Genomic DNA, 25727 nt, shown 5'->3' with positions numbered 1-25727 from the left:
TAAATAGCTGCATAGCATCCCATGGTGTATGTGTACTACATTTTCTTTATTAAGTCCACCACTGATGGGCATCTAGGTTGATTCCATGTCTTTGCTCTTGTGAATAGTGCCACAATAAACATACAAGTGCATGTGCCTTTTTGGTAAAACGATTTATATTCCTTTAGGTATATAACCCAGTAACGGATTGCTGGGCAGAATGGTAGTTCTGTTTTAAGTTCTTTGGTAAATCAAACAGCCTTCCACAGTGGCTGAACTAATTTACATTCTCACCCGCAGTGTATAAGCATTCCCTTTACCCCACAACCTTGCCAACAACTGTTATTTTTGGCTTTCTAATAATAGCTATTCTGACTGGTGTAAGATGGCATCTCACTGTGGTTTTGGTTTGCATTTGTCTGATGATTATCGATGTTGAGCATTTTTTCGTATGCTTATTGGGCCACATATATGTCTTCTTTTGAGAAGTGCGTAGACAAAAAAAACCAAAATCATACCAACCACACTCTTGGACCACAGCACAATTAAAATAGAAATCAATACTAAAAAGGTCTCTCAAAACTATACAATTACATGGAAATGAAACAACTTGCTCCCGAATGACTTTTGAGTAAAAATTGAAATTAAGGGAGAAATCAGAAAGTTCTCTGAAACTAATGAAAACACAGATACAGCATACCAGAATCACTAGGACACGGTTAAAGCAGTATTAAGAGGAAAGTTTATAGCACTAAACACTTACATCAAAAAGCTAGAAAGACCTCAAATTAACAACCTAACATCACAGCTAGAGAAACTAGAAAAACAAGAACAAACCAATCCTAAAGCCAGCAGAATAACCAAAATCAGTGCTGAACTGAATGAAATTGAGATGCGAAAATCCATACAAATAAATGATAAATGAAACCAAAAGTTGGTTCTTTCAAAGAATAAACAAAACTGATAGATCCCTAGCTAGATTAATAAAGAAAAAGAGAGAAGATCTAAATAAACACAATAAGAAATGACAAAACTGACATTGCCACCAATCCCAGAGAAATACAAAAAACCCTCAGAGACTATTACAAACACCTCTATGCACACAAACTAGAAAACCTAAAATTCCAGATAAATTCCTGCAAACATACAACCCCACAAGACTGAACCAGGAAGAAACTGAAATTCTGAACAGACCAATGATGAGTTCCAAAATTGAATCAGTAATAAAAAACCTGGCCAGGGCCACGGCTCATGCCTACAATCCCAGCACTTTGGGAGAAAAAGGCAGGCAGATCACTTGAGCCCAGGAGAGACCAGTCTGGGCAACATGAAGAAACCTTATCTCTCAAAAACAAAACAAAACAAAACAAAAGAGAAAATGAGCCACGTGTGGTAGCACATACCTGTAGGCCCAGCTACTCAGGAGGGTAAGGTGGGAGGATCGCCTGAGTTTGGGAAGTCAAGGCTGCAGTGAGCCGTGATCATGCCACTGAACTCCAGTATGGGCAACACAGTGAGACCCTGTCTCAAAAAATAATGAAAAATAAAAACTTACCAACCAGAAAAGGCCCTGGACCAGATGGACTCACAGCCAAATTCTACCAGACACATGAAGAAGAGCTGGTACCAATTCTACTGAAATTATTCCAAAAAATCGAGGAGGGACTCTTCCCTAACCCATTCTACGAGGCCAGCAGCATTCTGATACCAAAACCTGGCAAAGACATAATGAAAAAAGGAAACTCCAGGCCGGGCGCGGTGGCTCAAGCCTGTAATCCCAGCACTTTGGGAGGCCGAGACGGGCGGATCACGAGGTCGGGAGATCGAGACCATCCTGGCTAACACGGTGAAACCCCGTCTCTACTAAAAAATACAAAAAACTAGCCGGGCGAGGTGGCGGGCGCCTGTAGTCCCAGCTGAGGCAGGAGAATAGCGGGAACCCGGGAGGCGGGAACCCGGGAGGCGGAGCTTGCAGTGAGCTGAGATCTGGCCACAGCACTCCAGCCTGGGCGACAGAGCGAGACTCCGTCTCAAAAAAAAAAAAAAAAAAAGAAAAGAAAAAAGAAAACTCCAGGCCAATACCCCTGATGAACACAGACACAAAAATCCTAAATAAAATACTAACAAACCAAACCAGCAGCACATTAAAAAGCTAACGCAGGTCAGTGTGGTGGCTCACATCTGTTATCTCAGCACTTTGGGGGGCCAAGTCAGGCAGATCACTTGAGGTCAGGATTTCAAGGCCAACCCGGCCAACATGGGGAAACCCCGTCTCTACTGAAAGTACAAAAATTAGCCAGGTCTAGTGGTGCAAACCTGTAATCCCAGGTACCTGGGAGGCTGAGGCACGAGAATCATCTGAACCCACAAGGCAGAGGTTGCAGTCAGCTGAGCTAGTTCCACTACACTCCAGCCTGGACGACAGAGCGAGACTCCGTCTCAAATAAATAAATAAATAAATAAATGAAAAGCGGCCGGGCGCAGTGGCTCACGCCTGTAATCCCAGCATTTTGGGAGGCCGAGACTGGCGGATCACACGGTCAGGAGATTGAGACCATCCTGGCTAACACGGTGAAACCCCTTCGCTACTAAAAACACAAAAAATTAGCCAGGCGTGGTGGCAGGTGCCTGTAGTCCCAGCTACTCGGGAGGCTGAGGCAGGAGAATGGCGGGAACCCGGGAGGCGGAGCTTGCAGTGAGCCGAGATAGCGCCACTGCACTCCAGCCTGGGCAACAGAGCGAGACTCCATCTCAAAAAAAAAAAAAAAAAATCAAAAAAATTAAAAAGCGAATCCACCACAATCAAGTAGTCTTTACTCCTGGGGTACAAGGTTAGTTCAACATACATAAATCAATAAATGTGATTCATCACATAAACAGAATTAAAAACAAAAACCACATATCAGGTCAGCCGCAATGGCTCATGCCTGTAACCCCAGCACTTTGGGAGGCTGAGGCAGGCAGATTGCTTAAGCCCAGGAATTTGAGACCAGCCAGGGCAACGTGGCAAAATCCCATCTCTACAAAAAAGAAAAAAAAATTAGCCGCGCATGGTGGAACCCACCTATCTACTAATACTCAGGAGGCTATAGTGGGAGGACAGATTAAGCCCACGAATTCAAGAACAGCCTGGGCAACAAGACAGAATAAATTCTGTCTCTATTTAAAAATAAAAAAGGAGGCTGGGTGCAATGGCTCACGCCTGTAATCCCACCACCTTGGGAGGCCGAGGTGGGCATATCATGAGGTCGAGATGGAGACCATCCTGGTCAACATGGTGAAACCTTGTCTCTACTAAAAATACAAAAATTAGCTGGGCATGGTGGCACGTGCCTGTAGTCTCCACTACTCGGGAGGCTGAGGCAGGAGAATTGCTTGAACCCAGGAGGCGGAGGTTGCAGTGAGCCGGGATCGCACCACTGCACTCCAGCCTGGTGACAGAGCAAGACTCCGTCTCAAAAAAAAAAAAAAAAAAAAAAGAGAGAATATACTGTATAATTGAAAATTACTAAGACAGTAGATTTTAAGTGTTCTTACCACACAAAAATAAATATGTGAGGTAATGCTTGTTAAATAGCTTGATTTAACCATTCCGTGTATACATATATCAAATCATGCTGTACACTATAAAAAATACAGTATATAACTTTTAGTTGTGAAAAAAACATGATTTATTAAATGCTTCTCCCCTCTTCATCACCCTCCCCTTCCTTTTGCTACCTCACAGTCTTTGGAATTCTCAATCTGAAATGTACCTATCCCTCAAAACTCAATTTAAATCCCACTGGCCACATCAATGCTATGAAATTCCCCTCTCTGTATCCTAAAGCACACATCCTCACCCCTTTATGTTGTTACTTTTTCCATGTTTGCCTTGTTTTTCCCCAAAAGCTGTAAGATCCTTAAGGTCAGGAACCACATATCGCTCCATATCACCTCCAGGACACTCAGCAGAGAACCTTGGATACATTTAGAAAGAATCTGGTTATATTCAATTGTGTTAGGCCTCAATTTACAAATCAGACATGACAAATAACATATCAGACCAAAAAGATCAAGAAACTTCTCCAGGCATTAAGTAAGGCTTAGAAAAACACCTACTCAGCCTTTAAAAATATCCCTTTGAAATAAGGACTTAAAGGTGAGAAGAAAATATATAATCAATTGTGGAAATTAGACTGTCTTCTCACTCTTGTTTTTTTTTTTTTTTGAGACAGGGTCTCACTCTGTTGCCCAGGCTGGAGTGCAATGGTGCAATCTCAGCTCATTGCAACTTCCGCCTCCTGGGGTCAGGCAATCCTCCTACCTCAGCCTCCTGAATAGCTGGTACTACAGGTGCATGCCACCACATACGGCAGATTTTTTTATTTTTTGGTACAGAAGGGGTTTCTCCATGTTGCCCAGGCTAGTCTCAAACTCCTGAGCTCAAGCAATCTGCCTGCCTTGGACTCCCAAAGTGTTGGGATTACAGGCGTGAGCCACCACGCCTGGCCAACTTCTCACTCTTAAAGGCAAAATAGTGAACAGCAACTTAAAGATCAAAAAAGCTAAGGTTGCAATATTCAACAAGGCATCACATTCAACAACATACCCCTGGTCGGTTACACACATACTGGTTGAATTCCAGACTCTATGGTAAAAGAGTTCTGCAGGCTCTGATGCTGGCTGGAAAAAAACTAGGCACCTGCTCTTCCCAGCACTGAAACATAGCCAAAAAAGAAAAAAAAAAACCATAAACACACAGCAAAATCAGCAAGCAAAACTAGCATTTAGGCAGGGAGTGGTGGCTCACGCCTGTAATCTCAGCACTTTGGAAGCCCGAGTCGGGCGGATCACTTGAGGTCAAGGGTTCGAGACCAGCTTGGCCAACAAGGTGAAACTCTGTTTCTACTAAAAATACAAAAATTAGCCAGGGTGTGGTGGTCACGTGTCTATAGTCCCAGCTACCTGGAGGCTGAGGCAGGAGACTCGCTTGAACCCGGCTGGTGGAGGTTGCAGTCAGCCAAAATCATGCTCCTGGGTGATAGACGGAGACTGTCTCAAAGGGAGAAAAAAAAAAAAAGGCCAAGTAGCATTTATATGAAACTATGACTCCGATGTTGGGGGTGAGGCAAGTAGAGAGGACAGAATATATCATAATGCCTTAAACAAAACTTTTGAGAGAGAGAAGACTATAAAACACCCTTTAAGCACTTACTCACGGGACTCCATTTGTTTCTAAGAAATAAGATATACAGACTCACTTTAGAAGGCTTCCTCCTACACTGTATCTGAGACACCATAAATATAAACATACATTATGTTGCCACTCTATGGTAAGGCTGAACCTGGACACTTCTAAGGAATGGAACAACCATGAAGACAGTTGGCCAAAGATAGGCCTGACATTCACCCTGGGGGAGCTCCTCGTAGTAGCTACAACCCAACCCAAAACAGCTTCTGGGTTTGTGATGCTGGTGCTGGCTAATAAGCTGCGTAAGTGTTGTTTGTTTTTTGTAGAGAGGAGTCTCACTGTGTTGCCCAGGCTGGTCTCAAACTCCTGGCCTCAAGCAATCCTCCTGCCTCGTCCTCCCAAAGTACTGGGATTACAGACCTGAGCCACCGCGCCTGACCTACAAAAGTGCTTTTTTCACAACCACAGCACTGCCTCTCAAGCAGCTAACAGTCTGGCAGAAACTCGTGAAAACCAATTTCATGTCGGAGGTAGCAACCCCAACATTCTACCCCGGCTCTTTTTCTTAAGTGAAGAAAGGGACAGGGCGGGGGGCGGAACAATGGTATTAAAGACACTAGCAACATGACAACCAAAATAAACGAAGTTGAAACAGTACGTCCTGCCTTCTTCCTAAAGCCATTTCCTTCAATAGTGATAGGAGTGCAGGCTGTCTGCAAGTCATTAGTACGCTGCTATTTTCACTTTCACAAGGACCCTGGAAACCTCTGAAGAGCAAAATCCTCCTTTTCGCCTCACAGATACCATCCAACCCCCTTTCTGTGCTTCCTTCCTTCCCCAGAGAAAACCGAATAGGGACAATCCTCAGCAATCCGCTATTTTGCTTCACTGACAAGGGAGGTGGCGGGGGCGGGGGGAGTGAAAAGTGGAAAAGAACGTAGAGGAAGGTGAGAAGACACAGCGGAAGGAGTATGGGGGGAGGTCATCGTGGGGAAAAGACCAGGTATAAAAGAATGCAAGAAAATTGAGGGGAGAGTTATCAGAGGGAAACTTGCTAAGAAAAAAATAATAATAATAAGGACAGGAGAGGTAAAGAGGTGAGATCAGGTGAAGCAGCCCACGATGAATTAAGAGGTGGGCAGGAGGTACGGGGCCGGAGCCGTGACGCCCAGGGTCTAGGGCCAGTGGCTGGAAAAGTGGGCAGCAGGTATTCGGCAGACCGATGTCCTGGGAGTCAAGGGTGTGCGGAAAGCTCCAAACCCAGTTCCGGGACATCAGAGCCAGGAATCTATGAGGTTCCCAAGTACAGAGAACACGGGGCTCTTACCGGTAGTTTGGGGCTGACCTCGCCCTTGCAAAAGTGGCAGAAAAACCGGTGGGCGGCTACAGCGGCGCCCGAGTCCGCCCCGGCCGCCGAAGCCTCCGCCATTTTTGTCCTCCGCCGCGGCCGTCCGAGAAGGCAGCCGGCCCGTCCCTCGCCAGGCCGCTACCTCCCGGGCTGCAGTAGCCACCGCCGCCTCGGCGCGGCCCACCGCTTCAGAGCCCGCGTCGGTCACGTGAGTCGGCCAGACCCAGAGAGGCGGCGGCGCCAACAGCAACCCTGCGGCCCGCCTCCCAGCACCAAATAGGCGCAGGAAGGAGAGGCAAACCTCCCGCCCGCCGGCTCCACAAACAGCCCCTCGCTGGTCCTCCAGCCTTCCAGCGAGAAGAAAGAAAGAGCGTCCCCGGAAGCCGCCGAAACTCTAGCGTAGAGCGGCACGCGCTTTTTGCCTTTCCGCGTCCTCTTCGGTGGCCGTCCTCTTCCTTGAAAGGGCGGTGGGCTCCACTTCCGCTCAGAAGGCCAGCGGGAGCCGCAGGAAGCCGTTGCGGGAAGTTCAGCAGCTTTGGGGTTGGTGCCTCTGAACTGCGCTGATCCTGAGGTTAGTGGAAAATGCTGTCTGAACGTGGCAGCACTGACTGGACCAAGAGACCAAATCCGGAATGGGAACCTGTGTAAAGGGAGTGTAGAGCTAGGAGCCAAGCGTCTTGTAAGTCCTTTCCGAGGATGGCAAGGGATCTGGAAATGCTTCTCCAAAGATACGCGGATGGACGAAATAGGTCTCTGGTGATACTAAGGCTTCTTACGAATTGTAAGAAATAAGTAATGTTTGGTAGCAATTTGTAATAAGGAAGTAATCGTATAATAAACTACGTCCGTTTCTGATTGTGTCAACTTTGTCAAGGAGTAGAAGTTTAAGAATTGAATGCTGTCCTGCAAACAACGTAACCTCATCTCCTATTTGACACGCCCTGTTGAGAAGCAGTCCTTTACCGCCTAAATTTCTTTTTCGAAATTATCATTTCCTTTATGAACTAAGAATAACACTGCCTGCTCACTTCCACCGGGCTGTGAACAGTGACCTTAATTCTTCCAAGCAATGAAGTGTAGAAACTAAGGTCTGTGACAGACTGCAAAATCATCTACTCCCAATCTTTAAAGAAAATCAGAATCATGCATAATCCCATAGAGGTATATTTGATGCACAGTCTTTTTCTATGCATACATTTTTCCTTTTTTTACAATAATTGAATCTTTATATTTTTTCAGCTTCTGTCACTTAATATATTATGAATAATTTTCCTCTTTTTGCTTTTTTTTTGTTTTTTTTTTTTTTTTTGGAGACAGAGTCTCGCACTGTTGCCCGGGTTGGAGTGCAGTGGCGCGATCTCAGCTCACTGCAACCTCCGTCTCCTCACTTCAAGCGATTCTCCTGCCTCAGCCTCCCAAGTAGCTGGGATTACAGGCGCCCGCCACCACGCCAAGCTAAATTTTTTTTGTATTTTTAGTATAGAAGGGGTTCACTATGTTGGCCAGGCTGTTCTCAAACTCCTGACCTTGTGATACGCCCACCTCGGCCTCCCAAAGTGCTGGGATTGCAGGCATGAGCCACAGCGCCAGCCTATTATGAATAATTTTCTTCTACACGAATACACATGGTACTAAATAACTTTGTTGGCATAGTATGCCATTGTATGGGTATGCCATCATTTATTGTTAGACGTCAGATTGCTTCCAGTAAGTCTGTATTATAGAGAGAACTAATGACTTCATTATTATTAGCTTTTTATTCTTTCCTTGGATACAATATCCAAAAAGAAATTGTTGTTTCAAACATATGCAAGATTTTTAAGGCTTTTTGATATGTATTGTCAAATTGCCCTCCAGAAAGAATACATGAATTTACACTCAGCAGCTCTGCTTCCAGCATGAAAGACTTTCCATTGTACCGTTTTGGTGTTTTTTCCCTAGCTCTCAGACTCCCCAGTACCATGACTCAAGCAGAAATTAAGCTCTGTTCTTTGTTGCTGCAAGAGCATTTTGGAGAGATTGTAGAAAAAATTGGAGTCCATCTGATAAGAACCGGCAGCCAGCCACTAAGAGTAATTGCTCATGACACAGGAACATCACTGGATCAGGTATGTCTAAATGACATTAATTTTCTGTCATTTCACTAATTTATCTCACCCATCTTTGAATATTGTTCTTCTCACCCCAGAAAGGGAAAAATGAAGAAAACCTGCCCTGGGAGCAGAACAATGTTATTTGGGGAAGAAAAGGATGGGACTTAGGCATCAACATTTTGTTTCTCAAAGTGTTCCTAGTTCATGACAGCTTTTAGGCAAATCTTTGCTCTTCCCATGCCATACCTCATTTATTCACAATAGGTCTTTTAATCTCAGTACTGCCTTTAAGGAATGAGAATGATGAAAGTAAATTGTGTTTTGAAAGATAAGGATCAGGCCGGGCGCGGTGGCTCAAGCCTGTAATCCCAGCACTTTGGGAGGCCGAGACGGGCGGATCACAAGGTCAGGAGATCGAGACCATCCTGGCTAACACGGCGATACCCCGTCTCTACAAAAAAAAAAAAAAACACAAAAAATTAGCCGGGCGAGGTGGCGGCGCCTGTGGTCCCAGCTACTTGGGAGGCTGAGGCAGGAGAATGGCGTAAACCCGGGAGGCGGAGCTTGCAGTGAGCTGAGATCCGGCCACTGCACTCCAGCCTGGGCGACAGAGCGAGACTCCGTCTCAAAAAAAAAAAAAAAAAAAAAAAGAAAGATAAGGATCAGAGTAAATATAGCAAGGAATCTTCCTGATTTATTGTATTGATGTCTGATTCTTATTAGCTACTCCAATGGAGAGAAAATAAGTGCAGAAATTATCTAGCCATTTTCTGATGCTTAGTAAGTTGTTGGACAAAAAATTTCCAGCAGTAATGAGCTATATCTTCAGGTCTTTCCTCTCTTCTCTTTATGTCCCATCTAGGTGAAAAAAGCCCTGTGTGTCCTCATCCAACATAACCTGGTGAGTTATCAAGTGCACAAACGTGGTGTGGTGGAGTATGAAGCCCAGTGCAGCCGGGTATTGCGAATGCTTAGATATCCCCGGTACATCTATACTACCAAAACTCTGTACAGTGACACTGGAGAACTGATCGTTGAGGAGCTTCTGTTGAATGGCAAACTGACAATGTCAGCTGTTGTGAAGAAAGTGGCAGACCGGCTCACAGAGACCATGGAGGGTTAGTACTGTATCCATAGTTGTTAACAGAAGCATAGATCAGCTGGCTACAGGAATGGACCCTGAGCTATCTTAGGCCGTCTCATCTGCCTTTTTCCTCCTCTTATACAGATGGCAAGACCATGGACTATGCTGAAGTATCAAACACATTTGTACGACTGGCAGACACACACTTTGTACAACGCTGCCCCTCAGTACCTACCACTGAGAATTCAGACCCTGGGCCACCACCACCTGCCCCCACACTTGTCATCAATGAAAAGGACATGTACCTGGTTCCTAAGCTGAGCTTGATAGGTAAGGAATTTTAACCCCTGGAACTGTGACTTGCCTTAATTGTGGATTCTTCTTGATTGATTATCAAATGTATGAATCAGGTGAACATTTACCTTGGTAAATCAGACTGATTTACCAATCAGTCTGAACATTTGCTATGTGTCAAACATCGTGGTGGATAACAATGAAAAAATCATGGTCTCTGTCATGGGGCTTTAGGAGACATACATTAATCAGAAAATCACATCGATATATCATTAAACGGTGATAAGTACTATGAAGGAAATATTCCTATGAAGGAACTGTCATAGTATTATGACACATACATTAATCAGAAAATCACATCGATATATAATTAAACCGTGATAAGTACCATGAAGGTAAAGTATGAGGTGTTATGAAAATATATAATGGAGGCCGGGCGCGGTGGCTCAAGCCTGTAATCCCAGCACTTTGGGAGGCCGAGACGGGTGGATCACGAGGTCAGGAGATCCAGACCATCCTGGGTAACACGGTGAAACCCCGTCTCTACTAAAAAATACAAAAATCTAGCTGGGCGAGGTGGCAGGCGCCTGTAGTCCCAGCTACTTGGGAGGCTGAGGCAGGAGAATGGCATAAACCCGGGAGGCGGAGCTTGCAGTGAGCTGAGATGCGGCCACTGCACTCCAGCCTGGGCAACAGAGTGAGACTCCATCTAAAAAAGAAAAAGAAAATATATAATGGAGACTTTGGGAGACTGAGGCAGGCGAATTGCATAAGGCCAGGAGTTCCAGACCAGCCTGGGCAACATGGTGAAACCCCATCTCTACTAAAATTACAAAAATTAGCCAGGTATGGTGGTGTACACCTGTAATCCCAGCTACTCGGGAGGCTGGGGCAGGAGAATTGCTTGAACCCAGGAGACAGAGGTTGCAGTGAGCCAAGACTGCGCCACTGCACGCCAGCCTGGGCGACAGAGTGAGACCGTCTCAGAAAAAAAGAAGAAAATATATAATGAGGGACGGGATTCATCTGGGAGTTTAGGCCTCATGTTTCTTTGAGAAGGTGACATTTGAGCTAAGATTTAAAGTGGAAGCTAACAGTGAGGTAACAGAGGAAAAGCATTTTTGGCAAAGGGAATAGTATGTAGTAAAAAAAAAAAAAAACCAGCATTTGTAGACCAGGCACGGTGGCTCATGCCTGTAATCCGAGCACTTTGGGAGGCCAGGGCGGGCGGGTCACAAGGTCAGGAGATCAAGACCATCCTGGCTAACACGTTGAAACCCTGTCTCTAAAAAAAAAAAAAATACAAAAATTAGCCGGGCATGGTGGCGGGTGCTGTAGTCCCAGCTACTCTGGAGGCTGAGGCAGGAGAATGGCATGAACCCGGGAGGCAGAGCTTGCAGTGAGCCAAGATCTGAGATCATGCCATTGCACTCCAGCTCTGTCACACTCCAGCCTGGGTAACAGAGCAAGACTCCATCTCAAAAAAAAGCATTTGAGGAAATGAGAGAGTGTCAGTATAGCTAAAGCATTGTAAGCAAAGCAAAGAGGCATGAGATAAGGTTAGAGACATAGATAGGCAGGGGTCTGATATCAGAAGCTAATCAGGATCGACCTGCTTAGTACTTGGATGGGAAACAGGCAGGGACTAAATCAAGTAAGACCTTATAGAGCATTTGTTCTTTATGCTAAGAGCAAAGGAAAACCACTAAAGGATTTTTTAGGAAATGACATGATCTAATTTATACTTTTAAAAGATTTTTTGTCTACAGAAAGGATGGGAGAATGGGGCAAAGTAAAAGTTGACAGACTGGTGGAAAATGAAACAGAGGGTGAAGGAGACAAGTATTAAGAATGTCATTTCTGTGTCTGACTTGCACATGTGGAAGAATGGTGATATCATTGGCCATGAAAGACAGTATTGGAGGAGAAAGACTATAAGCTTCTTTTTGAACATGTTGAGTTTCAGATCATTTCATCCTTTACTTGAATTTCTTATAGCTCTTCAGCCCCCTAAGCAACTCTGATCTAGAGGCAGCTATAGATGTCTTTGGAATGAAAGACACCTGCTCTCATGTTTGGTCATTTGCTGTCATACAGTCATACAGTCTAAGTGTTCAATTATTTGTTTGGCAGGAAAAGGTAAAAGGCGCAGATCATCTGATGAAGATGCTGCTGGGGAACCCAAGGCCAAGAGACCAAAACATACTACAGATAACAAGGAGGTAATGGGGCTTCTTGATTAGAAGTCCTCACCCTGAAGCAGGCCAGAAAGAGCACTCAGATAACAAGCCCCAAGAGAGCTTAAAGCTTCCTGAGCTAAGAAGCAGTAGGATTATGAACCTCATTAAATATTAGAAATAGAATGAACCATTCTATTCATTCACAAAGAATGAATCATTACTGTCTCCCTTCTGAGCCTTAATTCTTTCATTGAACAGAGATAACAGGCTATGTAAAAAGGGGCCTAGAAAAAGTTTAGATTGCTCAATATGGCAAGAACCTAAAAACAGTGGTGAAAAATGGGTCTAAAAACTATACATAGGCCTGAACTTATATTCAGTGCCTTCTTAGCATGCCTATAAAGATGTCAGTAAGCATCTCAAACTTAGTGTGGCCAAAACAGAATAATTGATTCCTCCTCTTAGTAAAAGACACTACCACCTAGGCCAGCCACCTAGGACACCACCATTTCTGCTTAGGCCAAAATCCTTGGAACTTTCTAATCTCACAGTAAAACATATCAGCCCAGTTTCCAAAATTACCTCAAATCCAACCATTTCTCATCTTTTAACTGCCGTCTCTCATCAACTCTTTCCTAACCCTTTCGTTAATGGTCTCCCTAGCTGCATTCTTACCTACTTAGTAGCCAAAATGACTTTCTAAGTTCAAAACAAAACAATACATCCACTGATTAGACTCCTTTAATAGCTTTCCTTTACTCTTAGAAGAAATCCAAGATACGGGCTAGGAAGCCTTACATGATCTAGGTCTTCGTATGATCTGTTGGAGACAGGCTTTTCAACCTCACCTCTGACCCATCTCCGTCTTGCTCACTGTGTTCCCCCTACTGACTTTCTATCTCTTAAACATGTCAAACTCTTTCTAGTCTTTAGACTTTGGCCCTTATCATGCCTCTGGCTTCAAATGTTTGTCCCCAGATCTTCATGTAGTGGTCTCTGTTTTTATCATTTCTGTCTTAAATGCTCTTTTCATAGACTTCAAGCACCATTGTCTTCTCCTACACTGGTCCCTACCACATTTCTCATTTCATATACTTCACAGCATTTATATTTATAACTGGAATTATTTATTATTTGTGTACATGTTTGTCTAAGAGGTGTGGACTTTATCCTGAAGACAAGGGAGAGCCATTGATGGATTTTAAGCAGAGAAATGAAGTAACTGGATTTATATGTTAGAAAGATTATTATAGCATAGCAGTTCCTAACCTGTACTACTCCATGGATGGATTTCAGAGAGTCTGCTTGTACTTATGTGCATTTTTCAGTGAAGCTCTCCATACCTTTCATTACATTCTTCAAAGGAACTGTGACCCAAAACAGTTTAAAAAAAAAAAAAAGAAATGGGAAGAATGATGCAAAACAAAATTAGAAGGAGAAAACCCAGTTATTCCTTTTATAGTGTCTGCTATGTTTTAAAGGGGAAAAAAACAAGAAAAAAGAAAAACCAGTTAGGAGGTTATTGTAGTAATCCAGATGGGCCAAGATTTAGAGTCTGAAATAAGGTAATGATAGGAGAGAGAAAAGTAGACATCTGATAACTATGAAGAGTAGATAGAACTTGGTAATGTGGTAGATTATGGACAGCAAGGGACTAGGGGTGATACCCAAGTTTGTAGCTTAAGAAATTGGGTTGGCCGGCCAAGCACGGTGACTCACGTCTGTAATCCCAGCACTTTGGGAGGCCGAGGCAGGTGGATCACCTGAGGTCAGAGTTCAAGACCAGCCTGGTCAACATGGTGAAACCCCGTCTCTACTAAAAATACAAAAATTAGCCGGCCATGGTGGTGGGTGCCTGCAATCACAGCTACTTGGGAGGCTGCGGCAGGATAATGGCCTGAACCTGGAAGGCAGAGGTTGCAGTGAACCGAGATTGCACCACTGAACTCCATCCTGGGTGACAGAGCGAGACTCTATCTCCAAAAAAAAAAAAGAGAGAAAGAAAGAAATTGGGTTGTCTAGGCACAGTGGCTCTCGCCCGTAATCCCAGCATTTTGGGAGGCTGACGCAGAAGAATCACTTGAGCCCAGGAGTTTGAGACCAGCCTGGACAACATAGACCCTATCTCTACCAAAAAAAAAAAAAATCCACCAGACCTGATGGCACATGCTTGTAGTCCCAGCTACTGAGGGGCTGAGGTGGGAGGATCACTTGAGCCCAGGAAGTCAAGGCTGCAGTGAGCCACAATTGTGCCATTGCACTACAGCTTGGGCAACAGAGCAAGACCCTGTCTCAAAAAAAAAAAACTGGGATGGTTATAGTGCAGTTACCTGAAAACTTACAAAACAGAACAGTTTGGAGAACAAGTGAAAGTGTCAAATAGGCAGCTGAGTCTATGCATCTGAAGCCTAATAGAGGGTTCTAGGATAGGCCGGGTGCGGTGGCTCATGCCTGTAATCCTAGCACTTTGGGAGGCCGAGGCGGGTGATCACCTGAGGTGAGGAATTCGAGACCAGCCTAGCCAACATGGCGAAACCCCATCTCTACTAAAAATATAAAAACTAGCCAGGCATGGTGGCACAGGCTTGTAATCCCAGCTACTCAGGAAGCTGAGGCAGGAGAATCGCTTGAACCTAGAGGGTGGAGGTTGCAGTGAGCCGAGGTTGTGCCACTTCACTCCAGCCTGGGCAAAAGAGCAAAACTCCGTCTCAAAAAAAGAGAGAGAGGGTTCTAGGATAGAGTGACATATTTGGAAATGCACCAATAGTTGAAACCTGGAGAGCAGATAAAATTACCCAAGTAGAGCATGTAGAATAAAAAGAAAGGAAAGGTATGGATAGAACCCTGACAAAACACCAGTATTATAGGTGGGATCTGAAAGAGGAATCGGTGGAGACTGAGGAAAGGTGGCCAGAAAGGTTCAAAGTAGCACCAAGAAAAAATAGTGTCAGCCAGACCCAGTGGCTCACACCTGTAATCCTAACACTTTGGAAGGGCAAGGCTGGCGGATCACTTGAGCCTAGGAGTTTGAGACCATCCTGAGCAACATGGTGAGACCCTGTCTCTACAAAAAATACAAAAATTACCCAAGCGTGGTGGCACACACCTGTGGTCCCAGCTACTTGGGAGGCTGAGGTGAGAGGATCACCTGAGCCCAAGGAGGTCAAGGCTGCAGTGAGCTACGATCACACCACTGCTCTCCAGCCTGGGTGACAAAGACCCTGTCTTTAAAAAGAAAAAAAAAAAATGGTGTCATAAAATCCAAGGAGCCACATAAAGTTTTAAGAAGGAAAAAATGTCCAACCATGTCATATGCTTCCAAAAGGTTAAATAAGATCAGAAGTGGAAAGTATTATTTGAACTTAACAACATAGAGTCCTCAGGGACAATTGTGGAATTTCACTGGAATGCAAGTGACAATTGACATTTCAGTACAATGGTGGAAACGGGTTAAGTAAATCTAGATAGAGATAACAGCTGGGATGGCCAACTGTTTGAGAAGCTTGGCTGTGACAGTAAGGAAAAGAAGAGAAGGCATAGGGTTGAAGGAGAATTCTAGAGTAAAAGAGACTTGGACAGGGTAAAGGCTGATAAGAAGGCGGTAGAGAAGGAAAGGCTGAAGATGTTAGAGGACAGGGTAAAATAGAGCTGGATCCCCAAGAATGAATGAGAGAGTAAGATCTGGAATACCAATATGGGCATTAACCTTAGGTAAAAGGAACATTTTTCAGCTGTGATAAAAGTGAGTGAAAATATGAGTTAAGAACAAAAAAGAAAGAAATGTGGTGAGGATGTGCACAGAGCTGAGTAAGTTCTGGCTTAGTGGCTTCTATTTTCTCTGTGAAATCAGAGGCAAAGTCATCTGCCAAGAGTGAGAAGGAAGAAGGGTCAGGTTGGAGACTTGAGGGTAATGGAGAAGAGTTAAAATAGGGAGAGAAAGGGCGGTCATGGTGGCTCACGCCTGTAATCCCAGCACCAGCCTAGCCAACACTGTAAAACTCAAACTCTACTAAAAATAGAAAAATTAGCCTAGCTCAGTGGTGGTTGCCTGTAATCCCAGCTACTCGGTAGGCTGAGGCAGGAGAATCTCTTGAACCCGAGAGGCAGAGGTTCCAGTGAGCCGAGATCATGCCACTGTACTCCAGTCTGGGTGTCAAGAGCAAAACTCCATCTCAAAAAAAAAAGTAAAATAATAAAATAGGGAGAGAAAGATTGGAGATGAGCTTAGAGAACCTGTTTGAAGTTGGGATTTGTCTAGACACCAATCTACATGACTGAATGATTTTTCTCCAACCAATTTAGTTGTTACTGTGTAGGAAAAGAAATGGTGAACCATTAAATCCAAGCTCCTCACCAGAAAACTTTACATTATATCTAAATGTTTCTCTCTAAATCTTTTCTCTTCCTCAGCCCATTCCAGATGACGGGATTTATTGGCAGGCCAACCTTGACAGATTCCACCAACACTTCCGTGATCAAGCCATTGTGAGTGCAGTTGCTAACAGGATGGACCAGGTAATACCTAAGTGGGTCTGTCATTGGTCATCAGGGACATTTACTTATTTGTCATATCTGGCCATTGGCACAGAGAGCCGGGGGCAGCACTGTGATTTCTGAATTCTAGTTTACTTTTCAAACAGACGAGCAGCGAGATTGTGCGAACCATGCTCCGAATGAGTGAGATTACCACTTCCTCTAGTGCTCCCTTCACCCAGCCATTGTCTTCCAATGAGGTGAGTTTCGTGTTCTTGCGCTAACTTTCTGACAGATTCTTGGGTATTAACAACGTTTATTATACACAGATCCTGGGTTTGGGTTGAGGTCTGAGCCTTGATAGAGAAGGGCGTTTGTTTGATGTGGAGCAGGGATTATCTTCAAGTGGTGAGCACTGAAATGTTTGGTCTCTTAGGATCCAGCTTTTAAAAATCTACACTATTCACTTAGTCAAAGTATCTGTTCGTCAAGTACAACCTATTCCTAATTATTTTAAGAATCCACGATTTGGACTCTGAGAGCCTTGGCATTCAGGATATTATTTGACCCCTTGTATTTAAAATACTGATATCTAATATATCCAATATGTGTTATTTATATTACTTTCGTAGTAATACAGTCATGCACCACTTAACAACGGGATACATTCTGAGAAATGTGTCGTCAGGCGATTTCATCATTGTGTGAACATCGTAGGGTGTATTTACATGAACCTAGACGGTGTAGCCTACAGCACACCTAGACCGTATGGGATAGCCTATGGCTTCTAGGCTGTAAACCTGTACAGCATGTTACTGTACTGAATACTGTAGGCTGTTGTAATGCAGTGGCATCTGTGTATCTAAACATCTAAACCACAGAAAAGGTACAGTAAAAATATGGTATGAAAAATTAAAAACTACACCTCTTTAGTGCACTTAACATGAATGGAGCATTCAGGACTAAAAGTTGCCCTGCGGGAGTCAGTGAATGAATGGCAAATGTGAATGTGAAGGTCTACATACTTAGGCTACACTGTATTTATTAAAAACAGTAACAGGCTGGGCAGGGTGGCTCACGCCTGTAATCCTAGCACTTTGGGAGGCCGAGGCTAGTGGATTGCTTGAGCTCAGGAGTTCGAGACCAGCCTGGGCAACATGGTGAAACCCGTCTACTAAAATACAAAAGAAAAAAAAAATTAGCCAGGCATGGTGGCGTGCACCTGTGGTCCCAGCTACTCGGGAGGCTGAGGCAGGAGTATCGCTTGAACCCAGGAGGCAGAGGTTGCAGTGAGCCAAGATCATGCCACTGCACTCCAGCCTCACCACAAACGTGAGTAATGTGTTTCACGGCGGCATTGTGCTATGATGTTACAACAGCAAGAAATCACAAAACAGTAGGAATTTTTCAGCTCCAGTATAATCTTATGGGACCACAGCTGCACACGGTCCATTGTTGACTAAAATGTTATGTGGTGCATGACTATATTTACTTAAATATTCCTACATTTTTATATTGTTTATTTTAAAGTTCCACAGCCAGGTGCAATAACTCACACTTGTAATCCTAGAACTTTGGGAGGTTGAGGCAGAAGGATCCCTTGAGGCCAGGAGTTCAAGACCAACCTGGGCAACATGGCAAGACCCCCGTCTCTACAAAAAATGTTTTAAAAAAATTAGTTGGGTGTGGTGCCACATGCCTATAGTCACAGCTATTCGAGAGGCTGAGGCAGGAGGATTGCTTGAGCCCAGGAGTTTGAGGTTGCAGTGAACTGTGATCATGCCACTGCACTACAGCTTAAACAACAGAGCAAAACCCTATTTCAAAAAAAAAAAAAAAAAGGCCAGATGCAGCGCCTCACACGTATAATTCCAGCACTTTGGGAGGCTGAGATGGGCAGATCACCTGAGGAGTTCAAGACCAGCGTAGTCCAACATGGTGAAACTTCATCTCTACTAAAAATACAGAAATTAGCCAGGCATGGTGGTGGGCGCCTGTAGTCCCAGCTACTTGGGAGGCTGAGGCTGGAGAATCGCTTGAACCCAGGAGTGGGAGGTTGCAGAGAGCTGAGATCAGGCCACTGCATTCCAGCTTGGGAGACAGAGTGAGACTCTGTCTCAAAAAATAAAAAAAAAAAAAGGTTTGGTATGTATCTTTATTCAGACCTTGCATACTCTAACATATGTGTGGGTGTATGTATGTTTTAACCCCAAAATGGGACTATTCATGCTGGCTTGGCTTTTTTTTTTTTTTTTTCATTTTTTTGTGACAGAGTCTCACTCTTTCACCCAGGCTGGAGTGCAATAGCATGATCTCAGCTCACTGCAACCTTCAGCTCCTGGGTTCAAGGCATTCTCCTGCTCATCCTCCCGAGTAGCTGGGATCACAGGCCCATGCCACCACACCAGGCTAAATTTTGTATTTTTAGTAGAGACAGGGTTTCACTATGTTGGCCAGGCTGGTCTTGAACTCCTGACTTCAAGTGATCCACCCACCTCGGCCTCTCAAAGTGCTGGGGTTACAAAGGCATGATCTACCGCACCCGACCTATTCATATTGTTCTATAACTTGTTTTTTTATATGACAGTGTATGTAAAACTTTTCATGTCAGTTTCTATAGATTTGTCTCACTCTTCATAATGACCGTATCATATTCCACTTAATGGCCATGCTATATTTTAGTGTACTCCTCGGTACTGGTCATTTGGGTGTTTCTAATTTTTTACTCTTACAAACAATCCTGCTATGAATATTTTTGGACAGTTTTGTGATAAAACTAAAATTGAAACTTTTTTTTTTTTTTTGAGACGGAGTTTCGCCCTTGTAGCCCAGGCTGGAGAGCAATGGCACAATCTCGGCTCACTGCAACCTCTGCCTTCCAGGTTCAAGCGATTCTCCTGCCTCAGCCTCCCAAATAGCTGGGATTACAGGCATGCGCCACCACGTCCAGCTAATTCTGTATTTTTACTAGAGACAGGGTTTCACCATGTTGGTCAGGCTCTCCAACTCTTGACCCAAAGTGATCCACCTGCCGCAGCCTCCCAGAGTGCTGGGATTATAGGCGTTAGCCACTGCGCCCAGCCTAAAACATCTTTATTTCAGTAAAGTTAGGAGTTCTAAGTTCCCAAACCCATTTTAAGTGTCTTTTGCTCCATAGATCTTCAGATCCCTACCTGTTGGCTATAACATCTCTAAGCAAGTTCTTGATCAGTATCTCACTCTGCTGGCAGATGATCCTGTAAGTCTATTTTTGCTTTTTTTCTTTTTTCTTTAGTCTGTACTGTTGATAATTTACTTCTGCACTGATATCTAGTATCATTCTCCTGTAGAGTTATTCTCTGCCTAGCCAACCCAGACAATTTCTCCGCATCATTTGATCTCCCATCAAATGTGTACCCATCAAATGATGTGGAGAAATTGTCTGGGTTGGCTAGGCAGAGAATAGTCTGTCTGCTGCAGACTTTTGGTCAGATTTGTTCCATTGGAAACAGAATCACTGGACTTCCATTCAGTTAACACTCTCTCTTTTTCTTAATAGCTAGAGTTTGTTGGAAAGTCTGGCGACAGTGGTGGAGGAATGTATGTCATCAGTATCCTTACCAGTTATTTCCTTAGAGTCAGGCAGCCTGACCTATAAATCAGAATGGTGCTTTAGGAAAGAAAGATTTGATAATGTTTATTACACTAAATAAGTTAGAAAATTGAAATAATTGTTAAATAATTTTTTCTATGAATTTCCAGTGAACTGCATTGATGATAAAGAAGTAAAAAGAAGCCAGGCATAAGTGGCTCACACCTGTAATCCTAGAACTTTGGGAGGCTGAGGCAGGTGAATTGCATGAACCCAGGAGTTCAGGATCACCTAAGCAACATGGCAAAACCCCATCTCTACAAAAAATACAAAAACTAGCCAGATGTAATGATGCATGCTTGTAGTCCAGCTCCTCAGGAGGCTGAGGTGGAAGGATCGCTTGAGCCCAGGAGACAGGGGTTGCAGTAAGCTGAGATGATGCCACTGTACTCCAACCTGGGTGACAGAGTGAGACCCTGTCTCAAAAAAAAGAAGTAAAAAGGACTTTTAATCCGCCAAATTGTAGTTAAGCAAAACCCTTACTTAAACACTTGTATTAAAGTTTTGGAATATTTACGTACCATAACTGAAACCATAAATTATAACATGAAAAGCAAAATAGCTTTAAAATAGAAACTTAGGAGTAAAACTCAGATCATAATAACTAGGCCAAAACATTACTGAGTGACCTTAATTCTCTACATAAAGACCTCCATAAGGCATTAGCATCCCTAGCCACAGCCACTCTGGAGTCTGTCGTACAGGAGAGGTAAGGGGGACACTGGGTTTGGGATCACATACTTCCTATCCCCAATGAAGTAATTTGATCATTATGTAAGCAACCAATATAACCACACCTTGGCACACTTTGCCCCATTTTTTCACTGGACTCCTATGGATCACATTAATACTGCTCTTTACCCTAAAATAACCTATTGCTTAATTCCAATTAACCAGCCTCCCTAAAGCCTTTGCTTACAAATGTAGGAACTGTGGCACTCAAATAAGTCAGCAGTTGGTGACTGCCTTATGATTAACATCAGTTGGTGAGGCCTTACCATCACCAGCCTGTGGAGCTGTAGAATAATTTTCTGATCACTGTTCCTTTCTGGTCCTGGCTCCACACATGGAATAGAACAACCACCCCATCTATGACTGGGAACTAAAGCTAATCTTCTATGTTAGCATGCCATTTGCTTTCTTCATTCCTTTCCAGATTTGGGTCTCGCTGTGCTAGAATATTCCGTCTAGTTTTGCAGAAGAAACACCTAGAGCAGAAGCAAGTGGAAGACTTTGCAATGATTCCTGCCAAGGAGGCAAAGGATATGCTATATAAGATGCTCTCAGAAAATTTCATGTCACTCCAGGTAACCAACCAAGGGTGTAATAATTGCCAACCAGCAATGCTGGCCTAGGGTGAGAGAAACTTCTTAGGGAAACATACTGAACCCCCAAGCAAACTCTATATCCAGCTCTGAGACAGAAAAACATGATTCACAAGCACTTGGAGGATAATGTGGGGCCTTAACTGCCCTAGTAAGAAAGAGGCAGCCGGGCACAGTGACTCACACCTGTAATCCCAGCACTTTGGGAGGCCAAGGTGGACAGATCACTTGAGGTCAGGAGTTCGAGACCAGCCTGGCCAACATGGTGTAACTCCGTCTCTACTAAAATACAAAACCATTAGCTGGGCCTGGTGGCACGCGCCTATAATCCCAGCTACTCAGGAGGCTGAGGCAGGAAGGAGAATCTCTTGAACCCGAGAGGGGGAGGTTGCAGTGAGCCAAGATCGAGCCACTGCACTCCAGCCTGAGCGACAGAGTGAGACTCTGTCTCAAAAAAAAAAAGGCACAGCCAGGATGTCACCCCAAACCCATCCTGTCTTTTTTCTCTTCTATTTCTGTCCTTCCTTAAGCCTTAATTCTGTAATAGTTTAAATTTATCAACACATCTAACTGAGTCTGCAGGGCTATGTAGTAGACCCTATGAGTAAATAGAATGGATTTTGGAGTCAGATTAGAGCTCTGCCTTACCCAGTTACATTAAGCAAGTTACATTTTTTCCATCTATAAAACAGTGACGAATGGTGATAATAAAAATAATATGGTTGCCAGGCGCGGTGGCTTATGCCTGTAATCCCAGCACTTTGGGAGGCCTTGGCGGACAGATCACTTGAGGTCAGGAGTTCGAGACCAGCCTAGCCAACCTGTTGAAACCCTGTCTCTACTAAAAATACAAAAATTAGCTGGGTGTAGTGGCGTGTGTCTGTAATCCCAGCTACTCAGGAGACAGGAAGGAGAATTGCTTAAACTCGGGAGGCAGAGGTTACAGTGAGCCGAGATTGCACCACTGCACTCCAGCCTGGGCAAAAGAGCAAGACTCCGTCTCAAAAATAATAATAATATGGTTTTCTGTGAAGATCAAATAGAATTTACCTGGCACATAGAGTTGCTCAGTAAGTGTTAGTTGCCTTCCCTTTCTTCCCCAGCTCAGGATGCTGACAGTCATATAAAAAAACAGGGAAGCCCAGCTCTCCGTTTGACTAAGTATGACATAAACCACAGAGACTGGGTCGAGCACAACTGTAATCTCAGCACTTTGGGAAGCCAAGGCAGGATGCTCATTTGAGCCCAGGAATTCAAGACCAGCCTGGGCAATACAGTGAGACCATGTCTCCCCCACGCCCAAAAAAGTAAAAAATTAGCTGAGCATGGTGGTGCATGCCTGTAGTTCTGGCTACTCGGGAGACTGAGGTGGGAGGATTGCTTGAGCCGGAGGTAGAAGTTGCAGTGAGCCGATATCATGCCACCACACTCCATCCTAGGTAACAGAGCAAGACCCAGTCTCTAAATAAATAAATAAATAAACACAGGTACTGAATGACTAGGAAACAGGAAAGTATAAGTAAAAAAGAGGGCTGAGTAACTCCAGGTGGAATGAGTGTGTACTTTGCCAGTTCTAAAACAGTATAATTTCTGTTATTTTTCTTTCTATTGGACAAATAGGAAATTCCCAAAACACCAGACCATGCCCCATCCAGGACCTTCTATTTATATACTGTGAACATCCTGTCAGCTGCCCGAATGTTGTTGCACAGGTGCTATAAGGTAACTCCACACGGACAAGTCCCCCTCATATGCCCACTTCGCCCTGAGCTGCTGAAATAGAACTATGTACATTCCTTGGTCTGTCTTCTCTTTCCTCAGAGCATAGCCAACTTGATAGAAAGGAGGCAATTTGAAACCAAAGAGAATAAGTAAGTAACATTTTCCGTTGAGTTATTTACAATTTTCAAAGTCAAGGGCCTAAGGGGGAAATTTCCTCTAGAAATAGGAACTAATAGATGCTGGGCCTGGCAGGGTGGCTCATGCCTATAATCCCAGCACTTTGGGAGGCCAAGGCAGGTGGATCACTTGAGGTCAGGAGTTCGAGACCAACCTGGCCAACATGGTGAAACCCTGTCTTCACTAAAAATACAAAAATTAGCTGGGCGTGGTGGCGGGCACCTATAGTCCCAGCTACTTGGGAGGCTAAGGCAGGAGAATCACTTAAACCCAGTGAGTGGAGCTTGCAGTGAGCCAAGATCATGCCACTGCACTCCAGCCTGGGCAACAGAGTGACACTCCATCTCAAAAAAAAATATTTTTTTGAGAAATAGGAACCAATAGAGATAGCAACCAGTCTACTTGCATTGAGTCATTGGCTTAGATTAGTATAAATCATGCATTAGTCTACACTTTTCTAACATGCTCCCAGTGAAGTAATTTTTCAGATTAAATTTATGAGAAACGTACAAACGCACCAAACTTTAAGTGCAAATGAGAGGCAGTAAGAATTTCAGGATTAAAGTTATATTTCCCAGTAAGTTTGTAGAAAATGTCCTTAGAAGGTAACATTATCTACTTTGACCAGGAAAATAGTAAAAGGGTAGTGGGCTGTGCCTCAGACATACGTGGTAAGAGAATCTCCCAGGTTAGGGAACATGTTTCAGAGTTGTGTTTGTTTGACAGGCGTCTACTAGAAAAATCTCAGAGGGTAGAAGCCATCATTGCATCTATGCAGGCTACAGGTGCAGAGGAAGCACAGTTACAAGAAATAGAGGAGATGATCACAGCTCCTGAACGTCAGCAGCTAGAGACCCTGAAACGTAATGTCAACAAGTAAGCATCACAAACTTCAGACCTACATTTCAAAATACTATCCAGAAAATCCATTTTGACATCTGTAACCCTCCAACTTAGCATGAGCAAACCTAAACTCACTGTCTTCTCCAGCTAACTGAACAGAATTTAATCCACCTATTTTTGTAAACTAGCAGTTCTGAAGATGTTCTCAGCTTCTTCTCCATCACCATATACACTCTCTTATTCATCAAGTACTGGTAAATTTTTTTTAAGAGGGGATTTTGGCTGTGTTGCCCAGACTGGCCTTGAACGCCTAGGTTCAAACAATCTTCCTGCTCAGCCTCCCAAGTAGCTGGGACTACAGGCAAGTGCCACTGCACTGGCTTACTTTTACTTCAGTAATGCGTCTCAAATCTGGCCTTTCTAAGTATTTTTTTGGATGCTAGGTTAGTGGTTGCTTATTTCATTTTTGGATTGTTCATTGCTAGTGTTATACAAAAACAACCAACTTTTGTGTTGTGATTTTGTATCCCACAACAATTAAGACTACCCTCCCCCAGCCGGGCGCGGTGGCTCAAGCCTGTAATCCCAGCACTTTAGGAGGCCGAGACGGGCGGATCACGAGGTCAGGAGATCGAGGCCATCCCAGCTAACCCGGTGAAACCCCGTCTCTACTAAAAAAAAATATACAAAAAACTAGCCGGGCGATGTAGCGGGCGCCTGTAGTCCCAGCTACTCGGGAGGCTGAGGCAGGAGAATGGCGTAAACCCGGGAGGCGGAGCTTGCAGTGAGCTGAGATCCGCCCACTGCACTGCAGCCTGGGCGACAAGAGCGAGACGCCGTCTCAAAAAAAAAAAAAAAAAAAAAGACTACCCTCCCCCAGGACAGAGGCTCTGTATTTTGCATTCTTAGCAGTTTCCATGGTGTCTGGCACATAAAAGATGCTTGGTAAATGGCAGAATGATCTACTGGTTCTCCTGCCTTCTTGCCATCCACTCTCAGGGGCAACCAAGCAGTTATCCATGGCCACACCACCCTAGCCTCTAATCTTAAATATGCTAATGAACATTCAGTCTAGGCAAATAAATGCTTTTACTTTTTCACTCAGGTTGGATGCCAGTGAGATCCAGGTGGACGAAACCATCTTCCTGCTGGAGTCTTACATTGAGTGCACCATGAAGAGACAGTGATCCAGAAGCATCTTCCTCAAAAGATCTGGGGGGGGATGGAAAGCAAAATAAAGGAAGTACCTGGATGCATTATTTGCAGTGGGATAAGTTGCAGATTCTTCAACTAAACCCCCCTGTCTATCCCCTGCAGCCCAGGATACACCTGAAAGAATTTGGCATATTTAGATCCATTGCTATAATCTCCCCTCATCAAATCTTGGCACTGGGAAGAACCTTAA

At 44.1% G+C, this 25727-nt stretch overlaps 2 protein-coding genes across 28 annotated transcripts in view; one reads left to right on the top strand and one right to left on the bottom strand.

Annotated features, from left to right (window-relative positions):
* RNF115 (ring finger protein 115) overlaps window positions 1-6833 on the bottom strand; it is an 83225-nt gene extending 76392 nt beyond the window's left edge. For 4 of the 11 annotated variants that reach the window (XR_012415898.1, XM_073997597.1, XM_005542114.5 and 1 more), the window contains exon 1: window positions 6480-6833. Coding sequence is in view for 1 of the 11 variants with exons in the window: in XM_005542114.5 (XP_005542171.1) it covers window positions 6480-6581 (102 nt within the window). In the remaining 10 variants the exon portion in view is untranslated. Of the gene's footprint in view, window positions 1-1382; window positions 1501-3821; window positions 3939-4570; window positions 4679-6479 lie in introns of all 11 variants that reach the window. The other 7 variants (XM_073997619.1, XM_073997604.1, XM_073997609.1 and 4 more) reach the window with 5 other exon arrangements.
* Window positions 6834-6899: 66 nt separating this feature from the next.
* POLR3C (RNA polymerase III subunit C) overlaps window positions 6900-25727 on the top strand; it is a 20120-nt gene continuing 1292 nt past the window's right edge. The window contains exons 1-16 of one of the 17 annotated variants that reach the window (XM_073997443.1): window positions 6900-7071; window positions 8442-8608; window positions 9456-9494; window positions 9608-9711; window positions 9822-10007; window positions 12105-12193; window positions 16562-16666; window positions 16792-16884; window positions 19782-19862; window positions 20163-20214; window positions 20904-20964; window positions 21412-21562; window positions 23201-23302; window positions 23402-23451; window positions 24206-24355; window positions 25428-25581. In XM_073997443.1, the coding sequence (XP_073853544.1) occupies window positions 9660-9711; window positions 9822-10007; window positions 12105-12193; window positions 16562-16666; window positions 16792-16884; window positions 19782-19862; window positions 20163-20214; window positions 20904-20964; window positions 21412-21562; window positions 23201-23302; window positions 23402-23451; window positions 24206-24355; window positions 25428-25509 (1254 nt within the window). In that variant the 5' untranslated portion in view covers window positions 6900-7071; window positions 8442-8608; window positions 9456-9494; window positions 9608-9659 and the 3' untranslated portion in view covers window positions 25510-25581. Of the gene's footprint in view, window positions 7662-8441; window positions 8609-9455; window positions 9712-9821; window positions 10008-12104; window positions 12194-16561; window positions 16667-16791; window positions 16885-19781; window positions 19863-20162; window positions 20215-20903; window positions 20965-21411; window positions 21563-23200; window positions 23303-23401; window positions 23452-24205; window positions 24356-25427; window positions 25582-25727 lie in introns of those variants that run through there. The other 16 variants (XM_073997448.1, XM_073997454.1, XM_073997451.1 and 13 more) reach the window with 16 other exon arrangements.

Source organism: Macaca fascicularis, chromosome 1 (assembly GCF_037993035.2).
Source record: "Macaca fascicularis isolate 582-1 chromosome 1, T2T-MFA8v1.1".
Taxonomy (NCBI): domain Eukaryota; kingdom Metazoa; phylum Chordata; class Mammalia; order Primates; family Cercopithecidae; genus Macaca; species Macaca fascicularis.
The sequence above is the reverse complement of the archived record's forward strand: the minus strand, read 5'-3'. Positions and strand labels throughout refer to the sequence as shown.